Raw genomic sequence first — 24,203 nt, forward strand, 5'->3', positions numbered from 1 at the left:
GATGAATTAAAGGATCCTTTTTTTTGTTATCGTTTTTCACAAATGTCTGTCCACCTCAAGGTTACTCCAGAAATATTTTGTGAACTGTGGATCAGGGATTTCCACTATGTGACACATCAGTGTGATGCTTTGGCTTTATATGCAGCTGCTTGCAATAAATACAATGTTTGCATTCCCTGGAGGACTCCAGAATTTTGTCGTAAGTTTTTAGTCTTGCTGACTTTTAATGGTTACTACATAACATTTAGTTAGTATAAACTAAACATAGTGAACCAATAGTAAATGCCCCATCACATCTGTTTTTGCATGGTTGAATATTTGCTATCAATATTCTATATTGATACTACAGAATGGAAATGAAGAAAAAAAGTCTAATGTGGGCTTACTTCCTCTCTTTGACATTGTTTCACTGCTCGCCTTATTATATTGAGGCTCACTCTAATTGCAGCGACAAAGTGAATATGTAGTGTAACATATGTAAGTAAATCTCCCTTTATTTACAAACTAGCACAATCCTTTGCAGCAAGAAAAATAATTTAAAAGCCACCAAATTAGCAGTTTTACATAATTTTTCCTGATTATTTGATATAGATTGGCTGTAAATTAGGCTCACACACTGGAATAGGGCTGGATTTGGTGGAACCTGATTCAGAGTTCCTAGTCTCATTTCTGGCACTAAACCTTTTGACAAGGTGTGATAAGACGCATGCTAGTGCAGACTGTGACCCCACATCTTGCAGTCGTGATTTGGTTGGCTCCATTGCTGGGATAGCGATCTCCTAGTCATTTTCATAGAGTTGGGAAAATATTTCAAGGAGTGAAGCATACTTTGGATGCGAGAAATATTTTGAAGAGTGAGTTCGGGAGACCATATAATCTTTCAAAATCCCCTGTGCTCTATAGCAACCTACAGAGAAATAAGAAATACATCTTTAAAATATTTAGCATCCAAATTAATTAAATAGAACAAAGGTTGCTAGTTAAGTGATTTGTTGTTGCTGTAGTATGTAGGAGCTTGTGGAAGCCAATGCAATGACATTTACGGCAACTGTTGAGTGTTTGAGGATCTTAGACTCAGAGTTAATAGAACATAGAACGTAGAAAAGTACAGCACAGAAACAGGCCCATGAAGTTGTGCCGAGGATTATTCCTAATCTAAATAGGAATAGGAAAAATAATCTAAACTATGCACCTCTCATGTGCATGTCCAGCAGTTGCTTAAAAGTCCCTAATGACTCTGCTTCCACCACCACAGCTGGCAACACATTCAATGCATTCACAACTCTCTGCATAAAGAATGTACCTCTGACATTTCCTTTATGCCTTCCTCCTAATATCTTAAAACTATGACCCCTTGTGCCAGTCAATCCTGCCCTAGGGAAAAGTTTCTGGCTATTGACTCTACCCATGCCTCTCATTACCTTGTATACCTCGATCAGGTCACCTCTCTTCCTCCTTCTCTCCAAAGAGAAAAGCCCGAGCTTAGTCAACCTCTCTTAAGCCAAGCCCTCCAGTCCAGGAAGAATCATGGTAAAACTTCTTGACACCCTCTCCAAAGCCTCCGTATCTTTCCAGAACTGGACACAATGTTCCAAGTGTGGTCTCACCAGGGTCTTGTAAAGCTGCAGCAAAACCTCACAGCTCTTAAACTCGATCCACCTGTTAATGAAAGCCAAGACACCATATACTTCCTTAACAACCCTATTTACTTGGATGGCAACTTTGAGGGATGTATGCACTAGAACATAAAGATCCCTCTGTTCCTCCACACTATCAAGAATCATGTATTTAATCCTGTATTCACCTTTCAAGTTTGACCTTCCAAAATGCATCACTTTGCATTTATCCACTCATACTGACTAGTAGACAAATATCCTCAACAACCTTCATTTCTGTAGCTGTGATGCACTCTCTGATTAGCAATGCTGCACCCACTACTCTTTCTCTACCCTCCCTGTTCTTTTTAAACATTATAAACCTTGGAACATCTAATAACCATTCCTGCCCCTGTGAAACCCACGTCTCTGTTATGGCCACAACATTATAGTCCTAAGTACTGATCCATGCTCTAAGTTCATCACTCTTATTTCTAACACTCCTTGTGTTAAACCAAAAACACTTTAACTGATCCCTTTGTTTCATCATGTGAAAAACCTTTCCAATAGATTCACTGCATCCTGTCACTGCCCCATCTACAACAACCTCCTACTCAGACATGTAGCTCTGGTTCCCACCCCCTTGCCAAACTAGTTTAAACCCTCCAGAACCACATGAACAAATCTCCTATGCAGGACATTTGTGCCCCTCCAGTTTAGGTACAACCTGTCCTTCCTGTCCAGGTCTCACCTTCCCCAGAAGTTTGGATTTTAGACCAGTGGCATGTGGAGTTTGGTCTGTGTGTATGAAAGGGTTTAATGATTAACTTGTCAGTATTTCTCGAGTTATGGCTTTTATACCAGTATAATTGAGGGAGCAACTCCTGGAGTGAAAATAGGAATTTGTTTGTATTGTGATTGATTTACAATCAGAGAGGTTTTCAGCCAAGCGTGGAAACTGTTTGACTGGACAATTTGAATCTTTAACAAGCCTATTGAAGAAAGGCAGAAAATTTGAATGGGTACAAGAATGTCAACATTTCACAACTATGCAGACAACCTTATTGACTTTGTTTTGCTGAATTATGAGAAGGCATCCAGACTGGCCATTGATGCCAGCAACATTGGTGTTTGGGCTATTTTACTGTGAGTTGGGGCTTGAATGGACTGTCAGTGATTTTTGAAATGAATTGACTGTCTGTTAACAATAATTTTCAGCAGTTGATAAGAGGACATTGAGTCTTGAGTAGGCTCTATAACATTTTGAAATATACACCACCAACAACATGAAAGAAGATGTTGTTTACAAAGGATTTTCTTAACAACATTTCAGGGCAAGAATTTCTGATTATTCTGGGGGAGCTTAATTCTCCAATTGTATGATTTGAAATTAACTCATGTGTCTGGAAAAGAAAATGGTATAGCAGTCATTTTATTGAGAACACATTTGAAGGACACTGAAAGCTGAAATGCTCATGAACCTATGTAGAATATGAGTTGCTGTGTAACTCATTGCATGTTTAATGTCAATCTGTTACTACTATTAATGTAACATAGAAATAGTGTTAAGAAAATTTTTAAATGGGTAATGAAGTTCTTTTTTTAAGATACATTTTAGGTTACGTTGGTGTGAAATTTCTAGTTGAGCATTCCAAACCAGAAGAATATGGTTAGAAATCTAAATGGATTATTTGATGGCCAGAAGGTTTAAACTCAATTGAGTGACTAATTGAAGAAAAGACCATGAAAATGGCACAGTGACTCAGTGATTAGTACTGCTGCCTCCCAGAGCCAGGGACCTGGGTTCAATTCCACCCTCAGGCAACTGTATGTGTGGAGTTTGCATGTTCTGCCTGTGTCTGCATGGGTTTCCACCGGATGCTCAGATTTCCTCCCACAATCCAAAGTTGTGCAGGTTAGGTGGATTGGCGATGCTAAATTGCACTTAGTGTTCAGGGATGAAAAGGTTAGGTGCATTAGCCATGGGAAACTAGATTAGATTAGATTACTTACAGTGTGGAAACAGGCCCTTCGGCCCAACAAGTCCACACCGCCCCGCCGAAGCGTAACCCACCCATACCCCTACATCTACATCTACATCTACCCCTTACCTAACACTACGGGCAATTTAGCATGGCCAATTCACCTGACCTGCACATCTTTGGACTGTGGGAGGAAACTGGAGCACCCGGAGGAAACCCACGCAGACACGGGGAGAACGTGCAAACTCCACACAGTCAGTCGCCTGAGGTGGGAAATGAACCCGGGTCTCTGGCGCTGTGAGGCAGCAGTGCTAACCACTGTGCCACCGTGCCGCCCACTAAATGTAGGGTGAGAGAGAAAGGGTAGGAAAATTGGTCTAGGTGGGATGCTCTTCGGATGGTCAGTGTGGACTTATTGGGCCAAATGGCCTGTTTCCAAACTGTAAGGATTCTGTGATTCTGAATCTGTGAAAATCTCAAGACTAGGAATTGAAAGAAGCAGTTAAATCAAAACTTTGGTGTTTGAGTACTATAAAGTGTTGATAGATCAGATTTTATTTCACTGCATATTATGAAAACTTTTAAATTATGTTATTTGTAAATAACTTGCTTTATTCTATTTCATGATTCACTTCTGTTTTATTGTTAAAACAAAATCAGCAACACTGAATGCTTGTGCTTTAGTGAAGGACACCATAGTAATTGAAAGCAACAAAAATGTGATCTATTGAGCCAGATTTTAGTCTGCCATCTGACATGGCCAATAATAACTTCAGGTGTGATCATAAGAAACACTTTTGACGTACTTTTCAATTTTGAAGAGGAGATGACCTTAATGGGTCACATCTTAAATGCAAACCACTGAGTGGACCTGCATAGTTCCTTCTTGCTTCTTTGTGATTCATTCTGTAAGATATTCAGGCAGAAGAGCTGCACTTATGGTGGTTGTTTAATATGCTAGATTTTGGAAGTGTTACTTTGATAATTCTGTAATATGATTCTGCTATTTTACATACAGCACTTAGCTGCCCCGTAGGCATGGAGTACCAACCTTGTGTGCCAGCGTGCGAAAGTAAAACATGCCAAAACAAAGACTTCTATTTGGAGCACGACTCAACCTGTTCATTTGTTAGTGAGAGTTGTGTTTGTCCTCGAGGAACTCTGCTGCATCAACCAGACTCTAACTACTGTGTTACAGAGGAACAGTGTGGTTAGTATATCTTGCAGTAGTTTAGAAGTATGTGCAACTAACATTAACTCCACTCGACAATTTGCTGGCTATTTGATAGTTCATTTAATAAATTATTGGCATATGTTTCCTATTTACTTTGAGTTTAATACAGAAGTGAAAGTAGTACTAATGACCATTAGTGTTCCAATCTTTGTCCTTGTGCATGCATGTACTACATTTCACAGACAATGTAAAATAAAGATATGGGAAGTAAGTGGCTTGGATTCTGCAAAATGATGATATAATTTGCACAAACAAGGCCAATGGTGAGATCCTGGCAAAGGTGAACCATTTTCCCATACCTTGCAAACTGCCTCTCAACAAAGGCAAACATAGACAAAGAAACTAAGGAAAGTCTCCTGTGTGCTAGCTCAACCATCAGCCAATTTAAGAAAAGAACATTTGAGGATGTCAAACTTAAGTTTAAGGTCATAGTTTATTTCTATGAGTGATTGCCGCATATCCATGTGCTTTCAAGATTTGAACAACCCACAATAGGCCTTACAAAGGATCAGAGAAATAACATCAGGGCTGTCTTTACAAGATTCTTCAAATCCAGTGGTCAGAAAGATGGTTGAACAGCACCATCTTGTCTCATGCCAACATGACAAGCATTGATGTGAGAATCACTCAAAACAATTCTGTTGAGATGGACATGCTATCAGATTCCTAGAGCAACCAGTTAACTTAGAATATCACTTGGTGGCAGGAGACGCTCAGCAGGATTAAGCACATTCTCTCAAAGCAATCCTGAAGAGATCAAACATTCCTTTCTGTCATATTGACTTGTAGCTGCATGTTATACTTGCGTTGGGCTCCATTCCCCTAGGTTTTATTTATTAGATTTATTTCAATGCAGAGGTAGTTTTGTTCTTAATTCAGTTCATTTATAGAACCCAAAACACTTTAGAATTTACAGAGGCTTCTCTAGACAGATCTGAAGATAGCTCCATCACATTGTGAACTTTCTGAGGCTGTGGGATCATGCCAGTTCAGGATTGTAGAAGGTTCCCTGCTTGATTAATATCCAGAGTATTGGAGGCTGTGAATAGCTCTTGCACTGAGAGTATGATGCCCTTATGTTGGCATTTAAATGTATATTTCATTTAAATGTTGAAATTATCAAATGCCAGTCCTATTACATTTTCCCTTGGTTATGAGTGAGGATTCACTATTCAAGTGAATAAATTAATGGGAAGAAAACAGAAAAGCACTTCCTGGTTTTGGACCAGCGCACATCTAAAAATTTAGATAAGAACAATTATTGTGACTTCTAAATTGAAGGGAAATTGTCCTTCCTTCTCCAACAAATACAATCAATGTCTTTGGCTTTTTACTGCTTTCTTTTATAGGCACTGTATGCAAGGGCTCATTCTTCAATTTTAACCACTGGTGGCAAGTATTGGGAGACTATTATACAGAGTGCATCACAGCCAAAATAATGCTGTCTTTGAAAGCAATTGCTTGTCTGGAATTATTGCATTGTTGCTGGTCGACAAATTGTCCAAGTTTGCCATTTTCTTGTTGGGTAATCACTAGTTTCGCTCAATGATACCGTCTTCTTCTAGCTGTTGCAGTTTTCACGTCACCTAGGCACAGATTACAAATGATAATTGTCTCAGATTTTGTGAAACTGGCAGAGCTATTATGGCAATAATAGGAGCATGACAGTATCTTTTCCCAGGCCCTATAAATAAGGAAGCATAAGGGTGCATATAGTCTGTATCATTGATCACATTCATGTGCATTCCAGTGGTGTCTACAAGTTTGAATCAAGCCTATTGAAGATGTTTACCCCATAAGGGCTTTGGCATTTGGCTATGTAGGAAATGAACCTGTCCAGAGTGGAATTTTCGTACCAGACTGAAATTATGTTCATTGCTGAAACTGAAACAATAGAGTTGTCATAAAGTTGAAGTATGCCTATTGCAGGATTTAGAGGAAATTACAAAAAATGTTGATGTTTGTTGAACTCTGCACTCAAAATAGATCCTCTTTTGCCATCTTCAATAAGCAATACTGATGATGTTGACTCAGTATTCCTTAAAATGATCTGGTGTTTTGCATTTTGAGATGGATTCTCCATGTAATATCTCACTCTCAGGAAGAGCCATGCAATAAGTTAATGAAGTTATTTTTGACATTTTTGAATCAATCCACTGAGAGATGTTAGTAAATACTTCTAGAGTAGGTACGACATGAACCTGGGCCTCCAGGTTCTGAGACAGAGACACTACCATGGCACAACAAGAGCCCTCAGCTGAAATCAACTTGCAAAATGTTTCCACTTTGGGCATGAGTTGTGCTTTGCCTTTACACTGAACATGGTGATATGACATGGTGAGCATCTCCAGTATATTTTGTCCCAAAGTATTTTCAGCAAGCACTTAAAGCTGTGTAAAACGCAGATGATATCATCTGTGAGCTGTGTCAATACTCACTGGCTTTCTGCTCTATGACAATATAAAAGTACTGCTTTCTTGTAGACTGCCACTACATCTGTATTGTTCATCTCCATAGTGAGCAAGTGGGTTTTGAGCCCTGAAATGTATTGCCTGCTCCCCCCTTCCCCACACAGACAAGTAAGATTCTCCCATTAAATAATAAAATGATGCTGAGAGCTGTATATTCTCCAACATCCCCATTGACATATATTACATCTGTTTGCTATCAAATATCTTGCTTTTCACTTGGTGTGATCATCTAACCGATGTGTAGGTTCCAAGTTACTGTTTGATCTTGATCTTCTTCAGACATGAGAGAGAGGATGCATGATTTGGCCTCTTGATTCAAGCCCATTTACAGGCAGCAATGATCCACACACTCCTATTTGCTTCAGAGACGTGAATAACCTACAAGAGTTAAAAATCATGCAACACCAGGGTATAGTCCAACAGGTTTATTTCGGAGCTCTGCTCCTTCACCAGGTGGTTGTGGAGTATAAGATCATAGGACATAGAATTTATATCTTTCAGTCCTTCCAAATAAACCTGTTGGACTATAACCTGGTGTTGTATGATTTTTTACTTTGCATACCCCAGTCCAACACTGGCATCTCCAAATCATAACCACTTGAGAAGAACCAGCAGTGGTATATTTGTAAGATCCTCCATATCTAGTGGCAAGAAAGATGATTCAACAACAGTGAATTCTTCCCAGTCAACATATATCAACAAGGCACTGATCACCCAAAATCTATTTTGCTAGATAGGGTTTCTTGTTCCTTTGCTCAGCATCTGAAGCAACTGCTTTACTCAGAACTCAGAGTGGCAGCAGGATAAAGGAATCATTCGGCAGTGTCCTCAAAGCTTTCCTGAAGAGGTCAAACTGCCCTGCCGACACATGTGAGTCCCTGGCTTGTGATCGACTAAATGAAAAAGATGAACACATCAAGGGACTTCATGGTCATGGAGCGGCATTGGCAAGAATGCGCACATCTCACAACAACTCATCTGCCTCAGCATTCAAGCACTACCTGCCCCTCATCTGACAGGGTCTACAGATTGCTCATTGTACTTATTTCTGATCCCATCAAAATAAAGTGAAGCTAGTTATACTCACTTCTGAGGGACTGCCAAATAAGATGAAGCCAAACCACTGCACAAAGGCATAGCTAAAAGAAGCAAACTCATTGATAGTGAGAAATTAAGGCACACATTTAGTTCACTCAAAGTTTAAATCCTAAGCTTGGTAAAGCAGAAAACTTTAAGTCATATTGATTATTATTATTTCTGACTTTCTTTCAGCTTGCACAGATAATGAAGGCCAACCACGGGCAGCAGATGAGACCTGGAATGGATCACATAAAGGATGCTGTATGTACAAGTGCTTGGGGAATGGAACTATTGTTGCAGTGGAACCTGAATGTGTTGAAGTACCATCACCAATGTGTGAAAGAGAAGGAGAGATAATTATTGATGTCATTGAGGAGGGAGCCTGTTGTCCAAAGAAAATTTGTGGTATGTGTTAATTATTACAATAAAATGACATAGTTCTGTTTAGAGCAATGGAAGTGTGAATCCTTTTGCATTTTCTTTTCAAAAAAGGCAAAAATGACCCACATCTCTCAAACTCCAGGAGACCAGGTGTACTCAGACAAATACAGCTATGGGATCCCTAGGAGCTCCCAACACACGGATGATGTGGCAATTACCCAGGAAATTAAAACTCCCAGTCAACAATTAGGCAGGATCTGCAGCCCACAAAGTCTCCAACTCTTAGTTAGAGTCCAAGACCTATGGTTGTAACTCACTTAACTGGATAGTTACCCAGGATGGGTTAAAGCTCTGCCTCTTGCCTAGCGATAAAACTGAAGCCATTCACCAACTCACCATTTGACCCCCAATCACTGGCTTTGACATCTACTGAATGCCTGACTCCAGCCCCACCCTCAATAGATACTGACAGACCCTTGACATCCATGTGTGCCCAACCCCCACAATCAAGCATAATTACTGCATTCGGTAATGAGAAGTGAAGCAGCACTATTAGCTCCATTTATCTTCCCAGGGAGTAGCAATCACATTGCCAATCTGCACTTTTTTATTTAGAGGTCCAATTCAAATTTTTGTGAAACCTGGAGCATACCTGATCTGGGAACCATCCACCACAACAAAGGATCAACACTGGAGGCAAAGCCATGTTCCCTTCAATTAGCAACAATAGCCGAGCTCAGGGTTTAAAGGTCCAAAGGCACTTTGTCAAGGAACAAAGGTAACTATGTAAGATAAGTGGGCGACAGGAAAGTAAATGAGGGAGGATGGTGTCAGGAAGGTCTAGGTGAAGGTGAGCTTTGGGAGGTGAGTGAGGGTATACAGGTCAATGGTTTAGAGGGTAGGGTAGATCAGGTGTTTGGAACACATCACGTCGGTGGGAGGCTGGTACTAGTCAGAGAAGAGGGGCTCAAATATTAGGGAGGAGGGATTTGGCTATCAGTCAGTAGCAAGATTTGGATGATGGTCAGGTATATGGAGATAATGGAGATAAATTGGTGATAGGCTACAGTGCCATTTCTTGTTGTCCTGAATACCGATGTGGTAAGTTTGCAGAAAATATCAGACTGACAATTTTGGAGATGGGTGGGGGTAATTTCCACTTTCAGTGATAATTAGAGTTACAGCAGTGTTAAATGTCTACTTGTCTGGTAAGTAAGTGGGAGCCCTCCAAAGTCTTCGACTTAAACTCACAGTGTAGAGTTTCTTGCGAGTTCCAATTACTGAGTAATTGTCTATTGGAAGTTCAAATTTCCTGCATGATTACCTCATATTCAAGACTTCAGAGAGGTCCTGGAGGGCATCTGGTGGGTATGCCTGGTCTCCAATGATTTGGGCCATACTTCATTCTTTTCTCTTTCTCAGTGTGCCTTTTTTTGGCTTTTTGTCTTGGTCTATATCTTCTCATTTGCTCATATTTTGTATTCCAAAGTCATTTATTTCCTGGTTATCCTAGCTGCCTCAGAATGATCACTCTCCATTTGGTCTTGCTGCTTCTGTTCTCTCACTACTTTTGCCACATTCTATGTTGGCATAAACATTAAGTCAAACAACACTGATGAATTCTAAAAAGAAAAAAAATTAAAGAAATACTTAAAATGATTAGAGACAAATTGTCATTTGCCAGAATGAAGTACTTTAGGAGAGTAATTCTGTATTGCATAGAATTTTATAAGTTTAGACAATGTGAAATTTCAATCAGACCATTAAATACAAAGTAATCCATAAAGATTGGTATCAAGCTAAGGGGCATATTGGGACCTGATTCTAGTTGGCGATTATTGTTTGAACTGATTTCCTTATCAGTAGGGTTTCTATTTCTTTGAAGGTAATCAAAACTTTATTTAAGGTACTTTCTCATTCAGTCTGCCTTTCAGTTTTGCAGTTTCTATTGTGGGTCAGCTGATGGACTGGAACTTTAATTAAGATTCTTGAACTTGACTCTAATCTTGACTCTAATCTCCAGCATCTGCAGTACCCACTTCTGCCTGGAACTTTAATTAATTTGGCTCCTATTCCATGAGGTAATGGGTGAGTGTGGGAAGGGGTACTAGCAAAAGTGATAATTTTGCTCGTAACTTTCTTCAGTCTGATATGGGTCTCAGACACTCTGGCCAGAGCTTCACTGAGTTCTGCTTCTTTCATAGAATGGGTACTGCTGTTGTATTGCTCCAGGATTAGGCTCCTGTTACAAGTATTCTAATAATTCCATCCAGTGAATCCAATGCAGTGGAAAGTTATGCTGACTTCTGCATTTCTACTCCCTTCAAAAGATTTGCAAAATTTTTGTCATGCCTTGCCATAGACAGAAATTCAGGGCAAATGAATTAAATTAAAATATAACTTTGAACTTGCTGTATAGTAAAGTATACTATTCATTAGCACACATAATGATTCTGGAAAAGACAGAAATAAAAACTATTGAACTGTGTGTATTTTCTGCAGAGTGCAATTTGACCATTTGTGGAACTGATGTTCTGACATGTGAAAATGGAGATAAATTGGTGATAGGCTACAGTGCCATTTCTTGTTGTCCTGAATACCGATGTGGTAAGTTTGCAGAAAATATGAGACTGACAATTTTGGAGATGGGTGGGGGTAATTTCCACTTTCAGTGATAATGCAATGCTAATGGTTAAGGATCAGGATCTCATTAAATTTGACAAAATGAAAAATAATCTAGGCATACAACAGTTGGCTGATCCACAGTCACCAGTGACATGTAGCAGGAAGCACACCTTGGTGCAGAGTTTAAATACCTGGTTGTAAACGTTCCAAAAATAACCTGTGTAAATGCAAGCAGACATTTTTCTTAACTTATTTCCAATATGTTGGCAAATATTAAAAATGGCGTGATATATAGAGTGAATTAATTGATGGAAGCAGAAGACACTAACTGGTATAGTTGTATGATTCAAACTTGACTTTATTTAATGATTTCATTGATTTCTGTATGTTCTTAATCTTCTTCTTATTTAAATATAATCCTACAGGGAGTAATGTGTAAAGTATTCATTATTCTTGTTGAGTTTGTAAGTGGAACGTTCAATAAAATATAGACTTTTTGATTTTGCTTATGTTTGCTTACAGAATGCGATCCTCTGGCTTGTCCAACTAGTTCACCACCAGTGTGTAGAGAGGACCAATTTCTTGTTGAAGTACGAAAAGATGATTCTTGCTGCTTTTCCTTTCAGTGTGGTAAGAAAACTTAGTTCAAACTTGGGCTTTCATTTCACATTTTAACTCATTTCCAAAGCAAAACAATCAATTGCCATTGGCAGACCAACATATGAACTAAAGCTTGCCATGTGAATCAGCTGAGCCTTACCTGATTATCTAGAGCTGACCTTCCCAATCTGAGCACCTATGCCTATGCACAACTCCCCCAGACCTGCACTATCCCCTTCAATGCTTATCTCCTACCTTAATCCTTACCCAATTATCACCTTACCTCTTTGCTCACCTACCTATCATTTAATACTCTTACCATCCCCAGTCCAGTTACCTTATGTTTTAAACACTGAGACTTTGGATCTTTAATTCCAAGATTACAACAGTTGCTGTTTGGCCTCGGGCTTTGATCCTTCACTGTATTGGAAGGCCCGGAGATTAAGCACATTCCAAGCTTCTGAAGAGGCCTGCAGCAGAAATTCAGACCTGTAACTGTGCATCTCCAAGATTGTGCAAGTGAAAAGAAGTCAGAGACACAATCAGCCTCTGATTACCACTCCTCAGAAGATTTGGCCTGAAGGGAGGTGCTTAAGTGTGCTAGTGTCCTATTTGAAAGACAACAAATATCATTGGACTTACATTACATTCCCTAATGGGACCTGCATAGACACAGTACAGGGATCGCATAATGTTTTTGACCTATTCTCAATTGACATCGGTTAATTACAATCCATTTTAAACTCACAACATGCGATAGAACTAAAGGTGTAACAAAATTATTAACACTGGAGACATGACACCACTGGGCTTCTACATAGGATTAAATGGCTTACATTTTTCCACTGTAACATCAAAAATCTGACAACTAACCTTAAATATTTTCAATATATACAATTATTGAACTTCAGAATATGTTGAGTCAAAGTGGGAGAAAATATTAAGTAATTAAGTGCCTATTCTAGCCTTGAAGAATAAATACTTTTATTAAATACATTTGGTTTATTCAGCAAGGTTAGGGACAATGCTATTTTTAAGAATTGTGGCTTCTGTGTGAAACTCATTGGCTGTATTAGTTGATATTGTATCATGATTTTTTAAAAAAGTAGCAGATAAATATTGTATAATGTAATTAATGTGGATTAAACCCACGATAAATATCAAACACTGCTTTCCATTTCAGTGTGTGAGTCGTGTATTGACCCAATTCCTATATGCAATGAGGGAGATGTTCTTGCAGTAGACCTTAACACCACTGATCGCTGCTGTCCATCATACCATTGTAGTAAGTGCAAGAAGAACTTTCTCATTTATAATCTATTTGCTTAGCAAGTCATTTAAAGTTACATGAGTATTTTGAAATAGAAGTGATGTTAATCAAAAGTTAAAGCATTTGTTACAGTGGAAGCAAATAGTTATCCATCTTCTGCTTATCCTATTTCTTGAGTAAGTTTTAAGCATGTTCATTAAAAAAAGAGCATTAGGAGAAAGGTGCATGTGTAACGGTGCCTCAGGTTATGATAAAAGAAGGGAGTTGAGTGCATAAAACAAAAAAACTGGATGCTGGAAATCTGAAACAAAATCAAAACTTGTTGGAGAAACTCAGTAGTTCTGGCAGCATCTGTGGACAAAAAGCAGAATTAATGTTTCACATCATAGTCATGGAGCCACACAGCATGGAAACAGACCCTTCAGTTTAACATTATCCCAAACTAGACTAGTTCCACCTGCCTGCTCCTAGTCCATGTCCCCCTAAACTTTTCCTGTACTTATATGTGTTCATGTATTTATCCAAATGTCTTTTAAACATTAAATTTACCCATATCCACCACTTCCTCATGAAGTTCATTTCGCACGCGAACATCTCTGTAAAAAAAAAATTGCTCCTTATGTCTTTTTTAAATCTCTCTCCTTAAAAATGTGCTGCCTAGTCTTGAAATTTCCCATTGTAGGGAAAAGACAATTAGTATTAACACTACTTATACCTCTTATTACTTTATAATCTTCTGTCAGGTTGCCTCTCAACCTCCTTGCTCCAGTAAGAAGTCCCAGTCTATCCAGCCTTTCTTTATATCTCAAACCTTCCATACCTGGCAACGTCCTGGTACATCTTTTCTGAACCCTCTCCAGCTTGATAACATCCTCCCTATAACTGGGTGAGCAGAACTGGACACAGTATTCCAGAAGTGGGCTCACCAATATACTGTACAACCTCAACATGACTTCCCAACTCCCAAAGGACTGAGCGATGAAGGCAAGCATCCCAAATGCCTTTTCAATCCCCTGTCCATATGTGGTGTAAATTTCAAACAATTATGTACTTGCACCCTAAGTCCCTTTGTTCTGCAACATGATTGATTAATTGTATAAGCCCTACTCTTGTTTGTTGTATCAAAATACAATATCTCCAGCAACTCTTCAGAGAGTCAGATCCTCTCTCTGAAGAAGGGTCACTGGACTCAAAACATTAACTCTGCTTTCTCTGCACGGAGTCTGATGCATGTTGTATAAGCAAAGCTTTATAAAAGACGGGAAGAATGGAAGAAGGCCACAAAGAGATACCTTGCCTGACAATTGTGAGCAAGTATTCAGTGTGTGCGTCTGTAATTTGAAGCCTCCCTCTGCATTTTGTGAACTTGATCTCTCTTTTTCTTTACATTTCCTTTTAGGTATGCCTCTATTCTTTTACGCTGATGGTTTCTTATTTTTATAGCTAGGCTTTTACCCCTGCTCAAACCTTTCCTAAGTAGTTCCATGAGAGGATAATTACTGTAAGAAATTACTTCTGAAATTTTTGTATACTTCGAGTGTACAGTGCCATTGCAATTATTATCACAAATTATTTTTTGTGTTCTTGACTCCAGTTGTCATTTGCTTTGGCCTATTTTATTCTGAGATTTTCAAAGAAAAGCATTGACTGATTTAAATTAAACAATAACTTGGTAAATCTTCCTTTGCATTTTTTGCGTTTTAACAATTTTTGTGCTTTCCTATTTTCTCCTTAATTTCAGTCTGTGATGAAAATTTGTGCAGTCCTCCTGACAAGATCTGTACAGATGGAACTAAACTAGTGAAGAAACCTGTTTCAGGAATCTGCTGTCCTGATTGGCAATGTGGTAACTATGAATCATTTCTTATCTTATTGCACTCTTTCATAGGATGTAGGATGTGTCGAATAAGGCAGCATTTGTTGCCTGCCCCTAAGATGACCCTGAGAAGACAGTGGTGAGCTTGCTTGTAAATGTTCGAATGCACAACTTGTTACACAAATTGTTACAGGAGGCCATTCAATCCCGTGAACCTGGTCTGTCATTCAATAAGAGCATCTGATTGTGACCTCAACTGTCCATTCCCACTTAGCTCTGATACTATTTAACTCACTTGTTATCCAAGAATCTATCCACCTGTGTCGTAGAGAAAAAATAATGAACCCACTTCCACCAAACTTTGGGAAACAGGTTCCAAATATTCATGAGTCTCTGAAAGAAAAGAAATTCTCTTCATCTCTGACTTAAATAGAAGCCCTGTTCTTTTTAAACTGCGCCCCGCTATTCTGGTCTCCCCACAAAGGGCAACATCCTTTCAGCATCCACTCTGTCAAGATCCTTCAGGACCTCAGTAAGATTGCCTCATTATTCTAAACTCCAGTGGATATAGGCCCAATCTGTTCAGCCTTTTGTCATCAGTTAGCTCTTGCATTCAGCTATCAGTTGTGGAATGACATTCCACAACTTCTAATCCATTTGTATCTTTTCTGAAATAATGAGATCAAACTGCTTACAGTACTCCCGATGAGGACCCACCAATGCCAAAACAACAATAACAAAGTTTCCCTACTTTTATATTCCATTCCCTTTGTCTTCTTGAAATGTTACGTCCATTTATATATATGAAATTATATATCACTAAAGACAATGTTTAAACAGATCAGAACTCCCCATTAATTTAGCGTTTGTTTTATTTTACAGCCTGCAACTGTGAGAGCAGTAATATTGTTTCATGTCAGGTGGTAAGTACATTTAGTAATGGAACCTTGCGTATTGTAACCAATAACCAGGTATGCGTCTAGAATGTGCCTCAAAACATAGGGCAGAAAAGATAGCTAACATGTCCCCTTTTAGTATGATTTCAGATTTTAAAAAGATGAAATTTGCAACAGGTTTAATGTAAGTGCTGAAAGCCTCTAACCAGTTCTCTGAATGTGTTTATTAGTTTCCATGGTTATTAACTTATGGTAAATGTGAAAATAATCTTATTATTCAGAATGGAGTATTGTTGTATATATTCACTGATAACAGAAGACCAGCACTTTAAAAAAAGTCTTGTCCAGTGGTCAAGTTGATAAAGTTCCAATGTTTGACAAATTGATGTTTCAGATCTGCTGCCTCTCTTTTGTCAATTTTCTTCACACACCCATGAGAACCACCTAAACTGTTCATGCCATTATGTATTGGCCTTTAGCTATACAGGTATAAAGATAGCATGCACATCTCTTTTTCCTGCTGGCACTGTATGTGACACTGATTTGAAATGTAGCACTGCTGCTAGATTTAAAATCAGTGGAAATATTTTCTGTTTAAATGCTGAACATTTGTACTGTAGTAGCCTGTACTCGTGAGAAGGCTACAAAATGAACGTAGGCCTACCTAGTTATTGGGTAGCACCATAGATCACATTCAACAGTATTCCACCCTCAAGCTGTAGAACTGAAAAGTTACATATTGACATTAGTTCTTCTGCATGGTTGACCTCAGCGTGGCTTTCTGGTGATTGATGGAGATTAGCTTATGCTTTTATTTAGAGGCAAATCTAATTGATGAAAGACAGTTCAATTACACCATAATTCTTGGTTTCAATGACGTTAAATACAGGATCCTTGCAACTTTTCACGTCAATGTTCAGCGACATTGATGCAATGCGATATAACTGCACTTTTAAATACATGTTTTTGTGAAACAATAGATTCTGTTTATATTTAGTATAGGTACCTGATGAACAATTTTCATGTTTTAATTGCTCAAAAAATACTGAAATATTCACAGAGACCAGTTGTGGTTTCTCAAGTGACATTTGGCACACAGAATGTTAGGGAAAGGCTTTGTTTTTTATTTTAATTCATTCAGAGTGTGTGGACGTTGCTGGCTATGCCAGCATTAATTGCCCATCCCTATTTGCCCTTCAGAAGGGGATGGTGAACTGCCTTCTTGGATTGCAGCAATCCACTTGGCATAGTGCCCAAAATGCTGTTAGTGAGGGAGTTACAGGATTTTGACTCAGTGACACGAAAGAAACAGCAATATATTACCAGGTGAGGATGGTGAGTGACTTGGAGGGGAACTTGCAGGTAATGGTGTTGCGCTTGTCCTTCTAAATGGTAGTGGTTGTGGGTTTAGAAGGTGCTGTCTAAAGAACCTTGGTGAATTTTTGCAATGCGCCTTGTAGGTGATACAGACTGGTGCTATTCAGCATCAGTGGTGGAGGGAGTGAATGTCTGTTGATGTGGTAGAAATCAGTTGGGCTGTTTTGTTTTGGATGATGTCAAGCACTTTGAGTGGTGTTGGAGCTGTACTTATCCAGAAAAGTTGCAAATATACCATCACTCTTCTGACCTGTCTTGTAAGCTGTGGACAGGCTTTGAGAAGTCAGGAGGGGAGTTACTTGCTGCAGGATTGCTAGTCTTTTAGCTGCTCTTGAAGCCATAGTATTTACAAGGTTATTTCAGTTCAATTTCTGATCAATGTTAACCACCTGAAAGTGGGAAATTCAGCAAAGTTAATGTTATTGAATATCAAGGGTCGTGGTTAGATATTTTTGGGACTTGTGTGACTTAAATATTATTTGCAACTTGACAGCACAAACCTGGACTTAATCAACACGGGGACACTGATATAGCTCAAGGGAGACTATTTCATGAATGAAGGTTTCTTTTCATTCTTAAATACTTTGCAATCTACCATTTGGCACAAGTAAACAATATGAAATGACCATAAACAACACTAAACAGTTACAGAGTCAGTCTCTCACAGACAGGCTGGGCCAATCGACAGTTAAGATAAATGGTTTCCATTGTAAGACTGAGAAAGTTCCTAAAGTGCCTGTGTCCAGTGACTGTGTCCCTTGAGAATACAAACAGGTTCCACTTAAGGTAATTACCTCTCTATAACATTAACAAGTTTCTGCTTTTACTTGCGTTATTGTGGTTATTTTTATATGTGTAGCTAAATATTTGTGCAGTTCTGATTTGAGCTTACATTCATTATATCCTTAAAAAAATCAACAAAAGGTCACCTGACACCAACCTCCCAGCTTGCAATATACCTATGTATCTCTTCTATACATCTATCTGGTTGTCTAATTAACTTCTGTAGCTATTGGGTACCCATGATTGTTAATAACTAGAATACAGCCTGACTACTGAATCTATTCCCAGGCTGTATGTTTCACCAAATTCAGTAATCTTTATTTTCAACTGGTATTTTATTATTAGGTTGCAATAGTCGGTCTGTTATTTGTTGTAATGATTTTTGTTGAAATTTTTCTTAATGTTATAGAGCTTATCTGTAACCTTTTGAATAATTTACAATTTAACTAATTACTTTTTATGTTCAAACAAAAATTCAGGGAGAAGTTCTAACAGAGGACCATGACTTTCAAAATATTTGTGGCTGTACCCGCTTTATCTGCAGTGAGTTCCTTGTCTTGTAGCTTTACCTTGTTACTTCTTGGTTAATTTCTTCTAGTTATAAGCTTTAGTTGAATTGTGAATGTGCCAAATGCCTTCTTCAGCACCCTGTCTACCTGTGACTCCACATTCAAGGAATTATGAATCTGCACCCCTAGGTCTCTTTGTTCAGTTACACTCCCCAGGGCTTTATTGTTAACTGTATAAGTACTACCTTGAATTTCCTTACCAAAATGCAACACCTCTCATTTACCAAAATTAAACTCCATCTGCCACTTCTAGGTTTATTGGCTCAACTGAACAAGGTTCCGTTGTACTCTGAGATGATCTTCTTCCATGTCCACTACACCATCATTTTTGCAGTCATCTGCAAATTTATTAACCATACCTCCTACATTCGCATCCATATCCAATTTTATACAAATGATAAAAAGCAGAGGAACCAAAAACAATCCTTGTAGCACACTACTAATCACAGGTCTTCAGTTTCAAAATCTATTCTCCACCACCATGCTTTGTCCCCTACTTTCAAGCCAATTTTGTATCCAATTGGCCAGCTCCCCCTGGATCCCAGTCGACATGCAGAACCTTGTTAAACGCCTTGCTGAAATCCATATAGATGATGTCTACCACTCTGTCTTTGTTGCTTCTTCAAAAAACTCAATTAAGTTAGTGAGACATGATTACCCACCACAAAGCCTTGCCTTTCCAAATGCATGCAAATCCTGTCCTTCAGAATCCCCTCCAATAATTTACTCGCCTCTAACATCAGGCTCATTGGTCTATGGTTTTGTGGCTTTCCCTTACTACGTTTCTTTAATAATGGCACCATATTAGCCAACCTCCAGCCTTCCAGCACCTCACTCATGGCTGTTAATGGTACAAATGTCTCAGCAAGGGACCCAGCAATTTCTTCCCTAGCTTACTACAAAGTTCTGGGAAGCACCTGATCAGGTCATGGGGATTTCTCTACCTTTAGACATTTTAAGACCTCCAGCACCTTCTTTTTCGTAAAATGAATTATTTTCAAGTAGTCTCTATTCATTTCCTCAAGTTCCTTCACTTCCATGTCCTTCTCCACCGTAAAAACTGACATGAAATATTTGTTTAGTATCTCACACATCTCCTGTGGTTCCACAGGGCAATGTTGATCTTTAAGGGGCCCTCTCCATTCCCTGGTTACTCTTTTTTCCTTAAAATATTTTCAGAATCTCTTTGAATTGACTTTAGCTCTATTTATCAAAGTATCTTTCCCTCCTGATTTCCCTTTTAAATCAGTCTCCTACTGTCCTTAAACTCCTTGAGGGATTCACTCAATCCAAGCTGTCTATACCTGACATTTGCCCCAGTTTTCTTTCTTCACCAGAGCCGGAATTTCTGTAGTCATTCAACATTGCCTACACCTACCAGCCTTGCCTTTTACACTAATGGGAACAAATGTCTCTGAACCCTCAATTTCAGAGGCCTCCCACTTCCCAACCATCCTTTTTTCAATCAACTTCATTCAATCAGTCATACTATCAGCCTCTAGCTCCCCCCCCCCCCCACCCCCACCTCAACATTCTCATTATCACAAAATAAACAAAGAACTGCAGATGCTGGAGACCTGAAACAAACAAAAATAGAAATTGCTGGAGAAACTCAGCAGGTCTGGCAGCACCTATGGAAGGAAACAGAGTCAACACCTCAAGACTCCAATAAAACCAGATCGGACACATTTAATACAGTTTGGGCTTAGATTTGAAATTTCTAACACATTAAGCTCCCATCTGACCAAACTACAATTCCATCCATTTTGGATGGTAAAACTGGCCATGATGTTCCAAATTAATTAAAAATGAACATAATATTCTGCCAATTGAGAATAAAAATCTAAAAAGATATCTTTAACTTTATTCCCCAGAATGAGACTAAACAGAGGGACATCCTTGCTACAATTGCTTTTGGCAATGTGGTGATGCTTTAGAACATAGAACATAGAACAGTACAGGACAGTACAGGCCTTTTGGCCCTCGATGTTGTGCCGGCCTTTTATCCCACTCTAAGATGCAGCCCTTTTGGGACAAGTGGAAGCATTTCCTTCCTTAAGTCTTCTCTGCACTGCAGCAAGTGATTGAAGAGCTGGGACATTGGGACCCATTGGAATTGGGGCCATTCTGATTGCCTCCCTCTGAAGTTAACATCTGTTGGATGGCCAAAGAATTTCAGCTATTTTATCTCCTCTCAAGCGAGGACTATTTATTTCCCTGCATCTCACAATGACTCTCATACTGTGAGCTTTTCAGTTGAGTTTTGTACTCAAATGGTTTAGATGGCAGGTTTGCAATGCAGCATGATGCCAACAGCATGAATTCAATTCCTAATTCTAAAGAGGTCACAGTGAAGTCCCTGACATCTTAGCTCATCCTTTGCCTGGGGTGTGATGATGCTCGGTTTAAATTCATCACCAGTCAACTCCCTCAAATGAGAGAGCAGCCTGTAGTCCTTTGGATGATGGTGACTTTCACTTTCAAGTTGTACTGTGAGTTCTCTTTCTTTGAGTAGGATACTTGCACCAAACTGAGAAAGAAGATTTGTATTGGTCTGTGTAGTCTATAATTAAGTACCAGAGCTGTAAAGCAAGTGTGTTAGTATAGCTTCCAATTATCTTTTAACTGCAATTTTGAAACAAATTCCAGCAAACACAGTGCAGTTATGCCATCATTGTAAAATGTGAAATATATTATAGATGTACATCACCATTTATTATTAGATACTTTCGATATAAATTAAGCCACTAAGAAATATTTGCAGTTAAAGAGACAAATACATAGTATATTGCCTTGAAATAATTTGATGTACTATGTATTGTGTCTGGAAACTTAACCTTTTCAAATAAATTTGACTCCAACAGTTTGACTTTTTTGCGTATTGTTAAATCCAAATATTATAAATAGCAATCTGGTAAATCCTTACTTTTTAAAAAATTGGGTTAATGTTTAGAATAATAATAGTAATCAAGGTATCTTATCTGAATAATTCTGATGATAACTAAATGGATTTATTAAGATAAATACTTAACATAAAAAATTGTTTCAGAAAAGGCTGATGTCTGCGTATTCCAACGTGTCACTGCATTGAAACCAGGTCAGTCCCTGGTTCAGCGCCTCGAGGATGACCAATGTTACATTGCAAATTGTTTGCAGAACACAGATCCTGTTGCAGAGTCTCCTTTACTGCAAGTGTCTCTGGTTAGCTGTTCGGCAAAATGTGAATCTGTAAGTACATATTCATAGTTATTTAAATTTATTAACTGCAAAACTACACACTGCTGGAAAGTTGTGTTGCATGAGGTCCTCAGTCAGTTACTATGTTTTGATATATTGAAAAAAATTACTAAGTGCTCCATGTATAAGCCCCTCTAATCTACTTTCCAAACTATATGCTCTATGACTTTTGCTCTGCAGCTCTATATTTTTTTGATTTCTCTACAGCGTTTGATCTAGTCAGCTATACCATTTTTCGCTGAAATCTCTTTCCAGTTGCCCAACTGTGCGTAAAAGTGCCATTTCTTAGTTCCATTCCACCTAACCAGAGCCAGATAGATCTCCATTAACCATTCTTCATTGCTACAATCCCTGGTGGTTTGTGACTGACTCAGTCTTCTTCCTTCTTTGTCGACTGACCCTTGTGACCTTTCACGTGTCTACCAATGATATATAGTTCTCCATTAAGAGTCATGACCTATTTCCTGCCTCAGTGTTGTCAGTTTCTTATTTGATCAATATCCAACTTTAGATGAGTTATTTCAATTATTCCAGTTGAATTTTGGGAAAGAGCATTAGTCAATCATATGGCTTACTACTATCAATCAATCATGCCTGTATTGACAATAGCTTTATATTCCTGATTTATCTATGAACTACCATTATAGGATTTAAATTCATACTTAGAACGTTAGCTTGGGCCTCTTGAAATATGGGCTATATTTTGCACACTGTTTGGAATTTTTCCACCAGAAGACATCTAAGGGCAGTTTTCAAGATGATTCAAGCACAAATTAATTTCTCCTATCTAAAACTTGTAATCTGACAATTGGAAAAAAAAAGCTGTGAGCTGAATTTCCCAGCTCTTGAATGGTGTGGACAGTGAAAGTCAGTTGGGAAAATATGGCAAGATTGGAAAACTTAGCTTCTCAACATCGGGGAAAAAGTGTCTGACTTTGCAACCAAAGTTTGAATCATGAGATGAACATTTCACTAGTGCGCAAATAATTAACATGTCATTAGTAGCAAATCTCATCTGATTTATATGCAGGTTCCCATTCTCCCTCATGGCAGAAAAAAACTAAATAGTGACAGTTCCCAACACGAAGGTCAGAGTGGCCAGCTGGCAACTCCAGCTTGTTGTTTGTTCCTTCAGGCTGCCATCATAGATAGCAGTATCTAATATCTTGGCACATGCTCCATGGGCAGTGACCACTTGCACCTCCAATCCATGGAAGTTGGCATCACACATGCACCAGCCTCACCACATCCAGATAGCATATATCTGACTCACTTAGAAAATACTTTTCCAATTCATTACTGCACTTTGGAGCAGACTGGCACCTGTCTGTAATGCTGCTGCCAGGACACTTTGTACTGAAGGACAGACAACCATATCATGGATTGGACCAGAGTACATCTCAAGGATCCTCACTTACTTTCTTGGTGTTCAACCAGCTTGAACCCTCTAGGCTCCTCACAACACCTCTGCCATGCCATTCCTCACCTTATGTTTGTGCTTTGATGCCTCGTTCAGAACTTGAAGGCTCACAGAACTACTATGTTAATTTGAGATTTAGTGCATACACAAAGTCAGGTAGTTTGGCATGGTTGTCAGCAGTGATCAGTCAAAGGGTGGATATATTGGTGTACAGCACAAATGCCATATTAACATCACATCTAAAGCCTATGCTCACAACTTACACAGAAAACATAGTGAACGTAAAAGACATCTGTAATCATAGTACCCAGCATGAAGGGCATGCAGTGTACAGCTGTGTGGGGATGTGCATTCTGGATATAAGCAACCTGGATCATGTTGTTGGTCAATTTAAATTGAACGTGGTAATCTCTGTGAAGCAGAAGAAAGTCTCATCTGTTGGCCACAATTCAAAAAGACAATCCAAGACCCCATATGGTGCATAAGGGCATGAAGTTGATTTCCTCTCACCTTGAATTGGAAGTTTCTGCCAACAGGCTCTCATATGCAATTCAATCTTGCTTGGGTGATATGGATGGTGGGGCGAGGAGAAAAGGTTTCAGTAATCCTATTGCACTTATAATAGAATCCCTACAGTTTGGAAACAGGCCCTTTTCCCAACAAGTTCACACCAGCCCTCTGAACAGTAGCCCATCCAGACCCATTCCCCTACCCTATTATCCTAAATTTACCCCTGACTAATGCACCTAACCTACCCATCCTTGAACACTATGGGCAATGTAGCATGGCCAATTCACCTAACCTGCACATCTTTGGATTGTGGGAGGAAACCAGAGCACCCGAAGGAAACCCACATAGACTCAGGGA

The 24,203-nt window shown here is 38.9% G+C and overlaps 1 protein-coding gene across 1 annotated transcript in view; it reads left to right on the forward strand.

Moving 5' to 3' along the window:
* Positions 1-24,203, forward strand: part of otogl (otogelin-like) — a 229,066-nt gene that overhangs the window by 184,979 nt on the left and 19,884 nt on the right. Inside the window, exons 44-53 of the mRNA XM_072551603.1 lie at positions 61-199; positions 4,596-4,787; positions 8,555-8,767; positions 11,246-11,350; positions 11,891-11,998; positions 13,152-13,253; positions 14,980-15,084; positions 15,937-15,977; positions 18,590-18,653; positions 21,729-21,907. Of these exons, the coding sequence (XP_072407704.1) occupies positions 61-199; positions 4,596-4,787; positions 8,555-8,767; positions 11,246-11,350; positions 11,891-11,998; positions 13,152-13,253; positions 14,980-15,084; positions 15,937-15,977; positions 18,590-18,653; positions 21,729-21,907 (1,248 nt within the window). The remainder of the gene's footprint in view (positions 1-60; positions 200-4,595; positions 4,788-8,554; positions 8,768-11,245; positions 11,351-11,890; positions 11,999-13,151; positions 13,254-14,979; positions 15,085-15,936; positions 15,978-18,589; positions 18,654-21,728; positions 21,908-24,203) is intronic.

This window comes from Chiloscyllium punctatum, chromosome 32, assembly GCF_047496795.1.
Source record: "Chiloscyllium punctatum isolate Juve2018m chromosome 32, sChiPun1.3, whole genome shotgun sequence".
NCBI lineage: Eukaryota > Metazoa > Chordata > Chondrichthyes > Orectolobiformes > Hemiscylliidae > Chiloscyllium > Chiloscyllium punctatum.